We start from the raw sequence: 14012 nt of genomic DNA on the forward strand, positions 1-14012 counted from the left end.
TGTGAGATGATCATTTGTCCATTTTAACCTGCTGAGTTCTCCAGGTGAACTTGTACAATGAGCATGAGTACTAAACTCCAGGTCACTACTCATCACTATCTTTGCTTATGCCATTGCTCTGGTATTGAAAACAGTCAAAAGGCAGATAAAGGGAGTGACATCCCAAGAGGTAACCAAAGAACAATATTCAGTAAAACTGGATTAGAGTGTCCTGTTCATGTGACTAAAGTACTTCTCTTTGAAACTATGAAAAGATCTCCTCTACCATTTTTTATTATGTCAAACAAAGTACTCATTGCCTGGCTATTGTGGATTCAGCACTATGTTAAGTAACATAGAAAACAGTTTTAAAAACTTTCCACCATGGTCTCTGACCCTATAGTCTTACTGATGAGATTATTCATTTGTTCACTCAACAAACACTTGTCTTAGTTCTCACTATGTGCCAGGCACCGTGATAGCTACTGAGAAGACACATGCAAAGATATCTACCAGGAAGTTACAATCTAATGACAGATCCACAAACATAATTAAGAGACACCAATGATGATTTAAGACACAAATCAAGTGCTGTGAGGACCAGCACCCAGGAGACTTGGGGGTCAAACTCTGTGGGACATGTAAGTCCTTTACAATTTTCACACTCTAACAAGTGTGACCGATTCCCACAGAGAGGAGTGCATTTTCCTTCCTTGCTGGGATTTAGTCTGTGGCTGAATGACCATCTGTCAGAGACGCTGTAAACGGGGATTCCCCCCAAGTGAGAGGTTGGATTAAGTGTCCTTTAAAGTCCCTTCCAACTCTAAAATTATATAATTCCATGAGATCAGCAAAGGCTAAAACAGTAATAGGGAGCTTCAGAGAGGAAGGGAAACTTGAACTAAGCCCAGAATGATAGCTAAGATCCAAATAAACAGAAGACAGAGGGTAAGATATTTTGCTTCATTCCTGCCCCCAAATGTATGTCAGGTCAGCCTGCAAAACAGCTTAAGGAGATTAATAACTGGAACAAATAAATCCTGTATGTAATAGAATACAAAGAAATATAGTCAGAATCCTATATTTTACTAGAAAATAGTAGGCAGCAAGCTTTTCTGAATCACACTTTTAAGAAAATCGTTTCAGAAAACATTAACAATACTATTTAAAATACAATCCTACTGCGTTATACTCCCAGAAATTACACAAATACACTTAATGAAATATAGAGCATGCCAAAAGAGCTGGCATGAGTTCACACTGCTATTTGATGATGAATTTAAATAGTCCGGCCCTGAAACTTCCATTTGGCCTCCTTTCTCGTCAGCGTTAAACCACACCGTGATTTTCCACTTAAAGCGATTCTCTTCCCTTTTCTGTCCCCTTTGCTGTTCTTCCACCTGTGCTCACAAGCCTTACTCAAGGTGTCTTCACTTTACAGTTCCAAGACATACATAGCAGCCTCCAACAGTCAGCCAAGAACACATCAAAAAGCCAAGACTTGAATGAAATGTCTTTTAAAGGTTCTCCAATATTCAAACATGTTACATCCAGCATCAAATTCATCAGAAAGTTAACTCTCTGTAGACACTCCAGAATCCTCCATATATTAAATCAAAGCCTAAGGTTCTTACCGAGCATTCTCAACGTATCAAAGTTATGTTATTTAAGCTAGGAAAAAAAAAAAAAATGCTGATCATTGCTGTTCATACACAGGTGATGAAAATTTACCTAAACATAAAAAAGGTGAGTTTGTGCTAGGGAAGAACTGGAGGGAAATGTTAGCAAGTGGACAGTAGCAAAAACCAAGATGGCAACAGAAGACCACTTCACTTGCCATAAGCTTGGAAATAAGAAGCAACTCAATGAATTGTGGTTAGATAGAAACACTACTTTTTAGTTCCATTATCAGAATCAGTTATTCAGAAACTATTGGTGCAAATCCTAACTTACCCCTTTTTCTGAGAGATTCAGAGTAAGCAAATGTAAGGTCCTAGTATGGGATGACTTCCAGTCTACAGGCATTACATTTCCGTAATTATCTGTCAGGGCATTCCATATCCTTAAAAAAAAAAAAAAACTACAATCAATGAAAGTTAACATTCTGTCTATCATTATTAAACAGATATCTAGTACTACAGTGAAAGAGAGAACAAAAAATATCACAGCAAAAAAAAAAAAAAAAAAAAAATAGGAGGCCTACTGTTTCTCAGAAAAGCATCAACAAACCAGAGCCTCCTGAATAAGACTAAAGGAAAACCCAATCATTGGGCTGACAAGTCCTGAGGGAAGACGACGTGGAATAGAAAACTCACAAAGTCAGCAGCTAACATTTCCACTGTCTTGTGTGCCAGGTATTACCTAAACGGTTTACATACATTCTAAGTAATTTACTTACATTAGCTCACTCAGCCCTCAAAGAGTACCATGAAGCCCCATTATTATCCCCATTTTACAGATTAGGAAACTAAACCACAAGTTAAAACAGGTAGTAAATACATTGTGCTTTATAATTACTTTTCTTTTGTAACTTCCAAACATAGACTATTTCACAGAGTGAATAATCTCTTTAACCAATGAGAAAGAATTGCCAGGAGAAGGAATTCAGCCTCAATATGAGACTAGGGCTTAATACCTAATTGATAGTGTAAGACTAAGATAAGACGAAAAGGAAAAGAAAGGGAGTTCACAATACAATACACAGATTCTACCCAATGCGATTACTCTTCCTTATTAACAAACAGAATTTGAGGAGGCAATAGAGTAAAATGAAAAGAGCACTTGACTAAATTCAGAAAACAGACTCTTGTCTCCATTCGTCTTCAATCAGTCTCTGACCATGTACTTTAACTTCTGCAGGCGTTAGCTGCTCTTTTTAAAACAAGAAGCTTGGATAAGGATGGCTGACATTTCTTCCAGCTCTAACTCGAAGCATTCATTCAAATTAGTTATATTGATGAAACTTCCAAACCATACCAAAATAAGGACTGCAAACCAATTTCATGTCCAAAATTCAGTTTCAATCCCAAAGTAATAACAACCTTTTTTTCAAAAGGCATTATATGAAAAAAAGAGTTCAGAAATATAAATGAAATTAAATTTAATTAGTGTAAGTAAAGTTAAACATTACACAAATAAGCTATTTAATGGTAAGAGATACACACAATTTATTTTAAAAAAAAAGCTAACATTTTTAACAAGTATCTAATTGTAAATAAGCCACTAAAAAATTGGGTGGGTTTTTTTCTAAGGGTGTAAGATACTAGGATACAAAAATAAGACCACTGGGATTATAAAAATAAGAATGCAAGCTTCAAAACAGAGAAACAACCAACTGATTTAATGAACTGGAATTTGTCTAAAAGAGAAGCAATGGGACCACAACTGCCAAAAACAGACAATCCCCAAATGACATTTGGCTGTTGAATGCATATTAGCCTCCATGAATATGTAAACACAAAAAGCTCGAGAAAACTGGCTCATTTACCCAGAAAATCTCTCATATGCATGGTTCATTCCTATCCTCCTCCTCTGCTGGAATCCTCATTTCCTCTAATGCCAATATGCTCAAATTGGAAACACTCCGGGTTACTAAACTTGCTGGCCCACCTCGTCCTGGGTAGAAGATTTTCAAATACTAAATGACTGACCATACACCTAACCCTGGTCAGGAACCACTAGGATACTCTAGTAGGTGAAGACAGTCCACAGTTTTTGAGGTTTGTTTTGTCTGCTGTTTGTTCTTTCTTAATTGAGGCCATAATAAAAGGACAAGTGGAGCGGAAGATTTCATGTAGAATAATTGACTGTGGGTGAATTTGATCTCCCAAGAAAATGAAGGACAAGTCACAGTCCTCTGTCTTCACCAAAGCCAGAACATTTGTGGTTGAAAGGACACAAGGCCGGACTAACTGAACGATTTCTAGAATACGCCAATCAAGACAGGAACTGCCTTCATCCTATCATAAAGCATTACAGCCAATCATCAACAACTAGCAGGGCGGCTCTTTTCCAAAAGAGGTCAAAGTCTCACTGACATTCAATCCCTCACTAGACCCTTCTCAAGTAAAACTTTAGCCAATAAGCACAATCTGCATGTAACCAAAACTAAAACTGGGACTCAGAAAAGAATAAAGTGTTCTAAGGAAGGGCCCTATCTGAGTGAAAGAGTTCTCAACTCTCTAGTTAAAGAAACAGGAATGAACTCTATCAAGCAATGGAGAGCATGTTTATGCAACAGACCAGGGACCATGAGAGTGGTAGGCAACTCCTGCTTAGAAAAGATTGATTTCTTATGCATTCCCAAATCAAGCAACATGCAGGACCACCAATGTAATATCTATGAAAAATCATTATCAAGAGTAACAAAAGTTTTGTATCAACCTAAGATTTAAGCAAAGGCTAAAATACACTCCTTTTCAGACAGTACAGGTGAATGAAAAATAGGGAATCTTCTCTGTGTACAAGCTACTAATTCATTTTGATAAGTTACTGTTGATAAACCCAAATATATAATAAATATGATTTTAAAATCCAGAGTACATCCTGAGTCTACTGATTCTGAGTATATAAATCTATGCATAACACTATCTTCTCTTTGGGAATAGACTGTTTAAAATGTCTTTTGCCACTGACTGCAGGCTCAGTCGTGTCCAACTCTTTGTGATCCTATGGATAGTAGCCCACCAGGCTCCTCTGTCCATGGGATTCTTCAGGCAAGAATACTGGAGTGGGTTGCCATTTCCTATTCCAGGGGATCCTCCCAACACAGGGATCAAACCTGTGTCTCTTGCACTGGCAGGGGATTCTTCACCACTGCGAAGCACCTGGGAAGCTTGCCTATCTGTGTGTATAATATCCAATCATAAACTCCTCCTTCTCTGCCGGGGCAGAACACGGCACAGAGGTACCAATGAAAAGACATAGTGTCTAAACAGAGCTGGCCCTGAACCACTGCTAGCTAAGCCACTGGCCTCCATTCCCAACTCCCTCCTCCTAATCTTCTGATTCACAGAGGAAAGAAAACCATCAAATGACAAGCCCCACCCTTTGCCCATGGAGCCTTCTCTCAAGCATTCTTTGTTGTTCAGTTGCTCAATCGCTCAGTCCAACTCTTTGTGACCCCATGGTCTGCAGCACACCAGGCTTCCCTGTCCTTCACCATCTCCCAGAGTTTCCTCAAACTCATGTCCATTGAATCCGTGATGCCATCCAACCATCCCATCCCTTTTTCTCCTGCCTTCAATCTTTTCCTACTGCCTTCAATCTTTTCCAGCATCAGGGTCTTTTTCAGTGAGCCGGCTCTTCGCATCAGGTGGCCAAAGTACTGGAGCTTCCGCTGAAGCATTCTTCCCTAACCTCTAATCCTTCCATCCCATCAATGCTCTGAAAATCCATCCCTACCCACAACCGCGGGAGGAGAAGGGGACGACAGAGGATGAGATGGCTGGATGGCATCACCGACTCGATGGACGCGAGTCTGAGTGAACTCCGGGAGTTGGTGATGGACAGGGAGGCCTGGCGTGCTGCGATTTACGGGGTCGTAAAGAGTCAGATACGACTGAGGGACTGAACTGAACTGAACTGAACCCACAACCTCAGTGTTTACTCTGTAATTTTACCCTCAGGCTCTCCCCCTACATTACAATATTGTCAAATCCCTCACTCTCATTCCTTTCAGTCTCTTTTGGAGGAAAACTATGGTGCATAACCACCCTCATTTAACTAAATTATAACTGGGGTTCTAGGAGGTTAAATAACCTTTGTCCCTCCTTTCTCCACGCTCTCATAAATCCCGGTGAATTTCTGACCATTGCCCTGTAATAATTACTTGTTTATGCACCGATCTCCCTACCAGACTAGGTGATCCTTCCTATTAATAACCAGATCTTTTCCTTTTTGCCTCTGAGGGAACTCGCACTCAACCTGAGCTCTCAGATGAAGCCAATAATCTCCTGTGGCATAAAGTCTGCTTCAACGTCAGTACCTTTGCATGCACTGTATCCCTGAGCTAGAATACTAGTAACATTTCTTCACCTGCCAGGCAAACTCCCACTCATCCATCAGGATCCAGTTTTCTCTATGAAGTCTTTCTTCACACACACATACACAAGATTCCCTGTATTTTGTATATGTAGCAGAGCGTTTGTAACATTCATAAAATGTTTGTTTACAAATCTAGCTTCCTGGGTTGCGCTCTGCTTGACAGCGGTAATGTCCAGTCACCTTGGTATTTCCAGTGCGAAGCAGCACGTAGCAGGCGCTTAATAAATTCTAGTTGAGCGAATGAATGGCTACACATGTGCCCGAGGAAGTACTAGCTGCAACTATGAAGCTCAGTGCAAGACTCCTCTCGAAACCAAACAGAGGTTGGCTTCCAGGAAGCAGAAGGAGGCTTAAGGGCTCATAGAGAGGCAGGAGAACACGAGATTTAAGGAGTTCACAGGCCGAAAGCCTCAAGGAAGGAGGTGGGAGAACAGGGAGGGGCGGGACTCCAGAGTTGGAGGCGGAAGGAGAGAGCGGGGAGGAGCCTGAGGTCGGAGTCCCGCCGAGGCTGCTGACCCCGGGCCAGTGGGCAGGGCGAGAGGGGCTGGACGAGGGGCAGGGAGGCTCCCGCCCGCTCCCCGCCTGGGCCCGCACTCACTCGTCCCCCTGCAGGAGGCTGCACTCGGTGATGGGCCGCACAGCCGCCCTCGGGGGCTCGGCGCCCGGACCCGAGGGGCGGAAACACTGGCTCAGCTTCTCCTCCAAGTGGCAGGCCAGCGCTGGGAAGCCGTCGCCACCCCCGCCCGGCCCTGCTCCGGCCTCGGGGCTCGCGTTACAGTTCTCTTGGTCCTGCAGGCTCCGGGCCGGCTCCTGGAACTCATAGAAATCCTGCCAGTCCCCGTCCGCCGCCATCGCTGCCCGGTGCCGTCTCGCGCCCCGCCCCGGCCCCGCCCCGGCCCCGCCCCGCCGTCGGGCCCCGCCCCCGAAGCACCGCCCCGCAGAGGCCCCGCCCCGCCCGCTCTTGGCAGCTCGGACCTCGCCTGTTGCCTTCTAGCCCCGAGGTCTTCCCTTTTCCCCAGTCTTAGATTTCTGAGTTGAGCGCGGTCCCGGCAAAAAGGAAAACCTTGACTTCTTTGAATCACTTCTTATAGCATTTGCAATCCCATGGACTGCAGCATGCCAGGCTTCCCTGTCCATCACCAACTCCCAGAACTTGCTCAAACTCATGTCCATCCAGTCGGTGATGCCATCCAACCATCTCATCCCCCTCTCCTCCCGCCTTCAGTTTTTCCCAGCATCAGGGTCTTTTCCAATGAGTCGGTGCTTCGCATCAGGTGGCCAAAGTATTGGAGCTTCAGCATCAGTCCTTCCAATGAATATTCAAGACTGATTTCCTTTAGGATGGACTGGTTGGATCTCCTTTGCAATCCAAGGGACTCTCAAGAGTCATCTCCCACACCACAGTTCAAAAGCATCAATTCTTCTAGCCTAAGTATGACTAAAATAAAGAATTTCTTTAAACTTGTACCCACTGTCAGATTATTCCCCAAATCAATTTTCCCAAGGTAACTTTCCAACCAGAAGAACAGCCACAGTCACTTGGAAATGCTTCAGTTCAGTTCAGTCGCTTAGTCGTGTCCTACTCTTTGTGACCCCATGAATTGCAGCACACCAGGCCTCCCTGTCCATCACCAACTCCCGGAGTTCACTCAGACTCATGTCCATCGAGTCAGTGATGCCATCCAGCCATCTCATCCTCTGTCGTCCCCTTCTCCTCCTGCCCCCAATCCCTCCCAGCATCAGAGTCTTTTCCAATGAGTCAACTCTTCGCATGAGGTGGCCAAAGTACTGGACTTTCAGCTTTAGCATCAGTCCTTCCAAAGAACACCAGGACTGATCTCCTTTAGATTGGACTGGTTGGATCTCTTTGCAGTCCAAGGGACTCTCAAGAGTCTTTTCCAACACCACAGTTCAAAAGCACCAATTCTGTGGCAGATTCATTTTGATATTTGGCAAAACTAATACAATTATGTAAAGTTTAAAAATAAAATAAAATTTTTTAAAAAATTAAAAAGAAAAAAAGGCACCAATTCTTCAGCGCTCAGCTTTCTTCACAGTCCAACTCTCACATCCATACATGACCACTGGAAAAACCATAGCCTTGACTAGATGGACCTTTGTTGGCAAAGTAATGTCTCAGCTTTTGAATATGCTATCTAGGTTGCTCATATCTTTCCTTCCAAGGAGTAAGCGTCTTTTAATTTCATGGCTGCAATCACCATCTGCAGTCATTTTGGAGCCCCAAAAAATAAAGTCTGACACTGTTTCCACTCCTTCCCCATCTATTTCCCATGAAGTGATGGGACTAGATGCCATGATCTTCGTTTTCTGAATGTTGAGCTTTAAGCCAACTTTTTCATTCTCCTCTTTCACTTTCATCAAGAGGCTTTTTAGTTTCTCTTCACTTTCTGCCATAAAGGTGGTGTCATCTGCATATCTGAGGTTATTGATATTGCTCCTGGCAATCTTGATTCCAGCTTGTGCTCCTTCCAGCCCAGCGTTTCTCATGATGTACTCTGCATAGAAGTTAAATAAGCAAGGTGACAATATACAGAGCCTTGCTGCTACATCTGCTGCTCCTGCTAAGTCGCTTCAGTCGTGTCTGACTCTGTGCGACCCCATAGATGACAGCCCACCAGGCTACCCCATCCCTGGGATTCTCTAGGCAAGAATACTGGAGTGGGTTGCCATTTCCTTCTCCAATGCATGAAAGTGAAAAGTCAAAGTGAAGCCACTCAGTCGTGTCCGACTCTTAGCCACCCAATGGACTGCAGCCTACCAGGCTCCTCCGTCCATGGGATTTTCCAAGCAAGAGTACTGGAGTGGGGTGCCATTGCCTTCTCCAATACAGCCTTGATGTACTCCTTTTCCTACTTGGAACCAGTCTGTTGTTCCATGTCCAGTTCTAACTGTTGCTTCCTGACCTGCATATAGGTTTCTCAAGATGCAGGTCAGGTGGTCTGGTATTCCCATCTCTTTTAGAATTTTCCACAGTTTATTGTGATCCACACAGTCAAAGGCTTTGGCATAGTCAATAAAGCAGAAATAGATGTTTTTCTGGAACTCTCTTGCTTTTTCCATGATCCAGCGGATGTTGGCACTTTGTTCTCTGGTTCCTCTGCCTTTTCTAAAACCAGCTTGAACATCAGGAAGTTACAGTTCATGTATTGCTGAAGCCTGGCTTGGAGAATTTTGAGCATTACTTTACTAGCATGTGAGATGAGTGCAATTGTGCAGTAGTTTGAGCATTCTTTGGCATTGCCTTTCTTTGAGATTGGAATGAAAACACCATTTCAAGTCCTGTGGCCACTGCTGAGTTTTCCAAATTTGCTGGCATATTGAGTGCAGCACTTTCACAGCATCATCTTTCAGGATTTGAAATAGCTCAACTGGAATTCCATCACCTCCACTAGCTTTTTTCGTAGTGATGCTTTCTAAGGGCCACTTGACTTCACATTCCAGGATGTCTGGCTCTAGGTCAATGATCACACCATCGTGATTATCTGGGTCATGAAGCACTTTTTTGTACAGTTCTTCTGTGTATTCTTATCACCTCTTAATATCTTCTGCTTCTGTTAGGTCCATACCATTTCTGTCCTTTATCAAGCCCATCTTTGTATGAAATGTTCCCCTGGTATCTCTAATTTTCTTGACAAGATCTCTAGTCTTTCCCATTCTGTTGTTTTCCTCAATTTCTGTGCATTGATCACTGCGGAAGGCTTTCTTATCTCTCCTTGCTATTCTTTGGAACTCTGCATTCAGATGCTTATATCTTTCCTTTTCTCCTTTGCTTTTTGCTTCTCTTCTTTTCACAGCTATTTGTAATAGCTTAATGCTTACAAAATTCATTCCACAAATATTTTATGTGTCCCACGTGCAAAGCACATGCTAGACCCTCTGCAACATACAAAGATGAATAATTATGCAAGCTAATATTTGCAAAGCACTTGGAACAGGGACTGACAGTAAGTACCAAATGTGTATGTTATGTAACTAATACATAACTGCTCCATATAGGGGCTTACAATGTAGTTAGAGTGATAAAACTGTAGAGCATTCATACCAAAAAGTATAACTAGGAGTAAAAAATTACTGTTTAATGTGTATTGAGTTTGTTTTGCAAGAGGAACAATACTGGAGATGGTTGCTCAAGAATATAAACGTACTTAATACCACTGAACTGTATACTTAACATGGTTAAGATGGTAGTTTCATGTTATGCATATTTTACCACAAAAAAATTTAGGAGAAAAGGTATAATTCTAAGGGAGCACGAATATGTAGAGACAATAAATACCTAGGAGTTGATAGAAGCTATCTTTGGACTGTAGTCATCAAATAACTTCATTTAGGAACATAATTGGATCATAAAAGATGAATTCCTATTCTGAAAAATAAATACAAAGTTAATAATAGAAAATAACATTTTCCTGGTATGCTCTGTTCATTTCTTGACAACATGGAAAGCCTACCCTGAAGAATACATGTTAATATCAAAATTTCCTGTTTACCTTTCCAATGGATTTTGTCTCATATTCAACACGATACTTTTATGAATCAAGCCTAGGGAACTGTTGATAAAGGCAATACCACTACCTTCCCATTTCCTTTGAATCCGTGAAGGGAGCAGATATTGAGCTCTACATAGCCAGCGCTAGAATTGATTCCTCAATAGTTTACAGTTTTGGGGTTAATGAGAAAACATTAGCTCAGCTGACATTCATCTATCAGAATACTACTCAGAAGTGATGCACTAAATGTAAAAATTGGTCTTTATCTAGGTAGACTTGACTCAAACTCTCCTAATTATGTACATAGCTAAGGCAAAAAAAAAAAGTTTTTTTTTTCTTGACCTGTATCTCCATTTGCCTGTGTGGCCATTTCAAAGGAAATGGGAAGGTAGTGGTATTGCCTTTATCAACAGTTCCCTAGGCTTGATTCATAAAAGTATCGTGTTGAATATGAGACAAATCATTGAAATATGAGACAAAATCCATTGGAAAGGTAAACATGTGTTAGTAGAAATAAAATTTACTTACTCTTAGGACCCAAAGGTAACACACACATTTTTCATATGCTTGCAAATAAACTGCTACTAGGTTAGCTTTAATGGTCTCAATTTTATTTTAGTCAAAATTTCCACATATGATGCTTTTTACTTTTAATTAAATGCAAATTACCTAATATCACCCCAGACTCTTTAAATGTGCTCAGTCACGTCCAACTCTGCAACCCCATGCATGCACTCCATGCATGCACGACCCCAGGCTCCTCTGTCCATGGCAGAAACAAGATTTGAATCACTTTTCTTAATTAATTTATATTAGCACATCTATAGTATATTGTCACCCTGCTTATTTAACTTATATGCAGAGTACATCATGAAAAATGCCAGGCTGGATAAAGCACAAGCTGGAATCAAGATTGCCTGGAGAAATATCAGTAACGTCAGATACCCATATGACACCACCCTTATGGCAGAAAGCGAAGAACTAAAGAGCCTCTTGATGAAACTGAAAGAGGAGAGTGAAAAAGTTGGCTTAAAACTCAGTATTCAGAAAACTAAGATCATGGCATCTGGTCCCATCACTTCATGCAAATAGATGGAGAAACAGTGGAAACAGTGACAGACTTTATTTTGGGGGGCTCCAAAATCACTGCAGATGGTGACTGCAGCCATGAAATTAAAAGATGCTTGCTCCTTGGGAGACATTACTTTACCAGCAAAGGTCCACAGTAGTCATTCATGGATGTTGGACTATAAAGAGAGCCAAGCACCAAAGAATTAATGATTTTGAACTGTGGTGTTGGAGAAGACTCTTGAGAGTCCCTTGGACTGCAAGGAAATCCAACCAGTCCATCCTAAAGGAGATCTGCTGCTGCTGCTACTGCTAAGTCGCTTCAATCGTGTCCGATTCTGTGCGACCCCATAGACGGCAGCCCACCAGGCTTCCCCATCCCTGGGATTCTCCAGGCAAGAACACTGGAGTGGGTTGCCATTTCCTTCTCCAATGCATGAAAGGGAAAAGTGAAAGTGAAGTCGCTCAGTCGTGTCCGACTCCTAGCGACCCCATGGACTGCAGCCTACCATGCTCCTCCATCCATGGGATTTTCCAGGCAAGAGTACTGGAGTGGGGTGCCATTGCCTTCTCCGCCTAAAGGAGATCAGTCCTGAATATTCATTGGAAGGACTGATGATGAAGCTGAAACTCCAATACTATGGTCACCTGATGCGAAGAACCGACTCATTGGAAAAGACCCTGATGCTGGGAAAAATTGAAGGCAGGAGGAGAAGGGGACGACAGAGGATGAGATGGTTGGATGGCATCACCGACACAATGGACATGAGTTTCAGCAGGCTCTGGGAGTTGGTGATGGACAGGGAGGCCTGGCGTGCTGCAGTCCGTTGGGTCACAAAGAGCGGATACAACTGAGTGACTGAACTGACTGACATAGTAATCCCTTGGCACTCAACACACTCCATAAAGGTGCTTCCCAAAAATGAGCCTAGGAGAAAACTGTGCTGTTTAATTGGGAAAGCAATGAGACAAGAAAAAACTACAGTATGGAACAAAATGTGCATCTTGGTGCTTCTGAAGATTTTACATAGTGACTGCACACATGGAAAAGTAACTACAGAAACGTTTAAATGGTGAAATTTCATAGCCAGGTAAAATGACAAAGAAGCAGTACTTCAACGTCTTCCACATACCTCTCTCCCCCTGGGGTACTTGGGGGCTGCACAGAGCTCCACAGCTTCAAGGACATCCAGCAGGAGTCTGCACTTCACCCTGTTGTGGCCTCGTGTCCTTATGCCTGCTCTTTCCTCTGGTCAGGTTTACAGAACCAGGTTTGTTTTGCCTGATGGGCAGCAAGCGAAATCTCTGAGACGGCAGGAAACAAAGAATTTACTCACAAGGCAGTCAAAGTAGAGTGAGAACCAGTTCAAACCTGCTTCCTGAAGGCAAGGGGCTGTGGGTGTTAATGACATAAAGACTAAGGGAGCAGGGTAGTCTGAGGTGTGGAGGGTGTGCAGATGTGGTAAATCTGCACAGGTGTAACTAAGCTACGGGCCTCTGCATGTAGAAAAGCAGAGGCGCTTAGTACTGTCTTTGGATGGAGGTTTTAGCCCTCCAACATCAAAAGGTCATCCAGCAGACTCAGCATGTCTAGGTGGATGGTCCTATCCAGTCTAAACGAGCTCAGCTTGAGCTAGACACACCTGATACCAATTCCTAGAAAACAACTTGGACAAACATTTTACTGGTTGGACTACATGCAGCTCAGAGGACCTGCCGCATCTTTTGAACAACAAGTAAAATGACCTTGTTAGCAAAGGCAGGTTACAGGTGAAATGGATTTAACTATGATTACCCAGTTTCACCATTCCCTAAACCTCCCCACTTAATAATTCCTGAGAGTAACCTTAGTCCATTTTCCAGCAATTCTTCTTCCACCAGCTAAATTCTAGCTTCCCAGCACAGACACAGATCTAGGAAAAACCACAGGCTTTCTGCCAGTCTCACCAGTTTAGTTCACGCCATCAACACTCAAAAATTTCCAGTTAAGAAGAGCCCCCCCGCCAATTCATTGTCTCTCACATGACCTAATTCTACTCATTTGTCTACTTAAATCTATTTCAGGCTTTTGTTTTCTATAAAGCAGATGAATACCAACATGTGTAAACATTGTTGCTCACTCCATGTATTAAGAACAGTCTGTAGAATTAATTTTCAACACTTGATGCAAAATTAGATAATACAGAGTAACTTTTAAAGAGAGCTTCATGGCATGGGTATTCAGTTCAGTTCAGTTGCTCAGTCATGTCCGACTCTTTGTGACCCCATGAATCGAAGCACGCCAGGCCTCCCTGTCCATCACCAACTCCCGGAGTTCACTCAGACTCATGTCCATCGAGTCAGTGATGCCATCCAGCTATCTCATCCTCTGTCGTCCCCTTCTCCTCCTGCCCCAATCCCTCCCAGCAT

The 14012-nt window shown here is 42.7% G+C and overlaps 1 protein-coding gene across 5 annotated transcripts in view; it reads right to left on the minus strand.

Annotated features, from left to right (window-relative positions):
- Positions 1 to 12995, minus strand: part of FEZ2 (fasciculation and elongation protein zeta 2) — a 59465-nt gene extending 46470 nt beyond the window's left edge. For 3 of the 5 annotated variants that reach the window (XM_055539794.1, XM_055539797.1, XM_055539796.1), the window contains exons 1-2: positions 6623 to 6912; positions 1933 to 2041 (exon numbers count right to left, since the gene is read on the minus strand). In XM_055539794.1, coding sequence (XP_055395769.1) covers positions 1933 to 2041; positions 6623 to 6876 — 363 coding nt within the window. In that variant the 5' untranslated portion in view covers positions 6877 to 6912. Of the gene's footprint in view, positions 1 to 1932; positions 2042 to 3466; positions 3611 to 6622; positions 6913 to 12736 lie in introns of those variants that run through there. The other 2 variants (XM_055539798.1, XM_055539799.1) reach the window with 2 other exon arrangements.
- Positions 12996 to 14012: the final 1017 nt, after the last annotated feature.

This window comes from Bubalus kerabau, chromosome 11, assembly GCF_029407905.1.
Source record: "Bubalus kerabau isolate K-KA32 ecotype Philippines breed swamp buffalo chromosome 11, PCC_UOA_SB_1v2, whole genome shotgun sequence".
Lineage (NCBI taxonomy): Eukaryota > Metazoa > Chordata > Mammalia > Artiodactyla > Bovidae > Bubalus > Bubalus kerabau.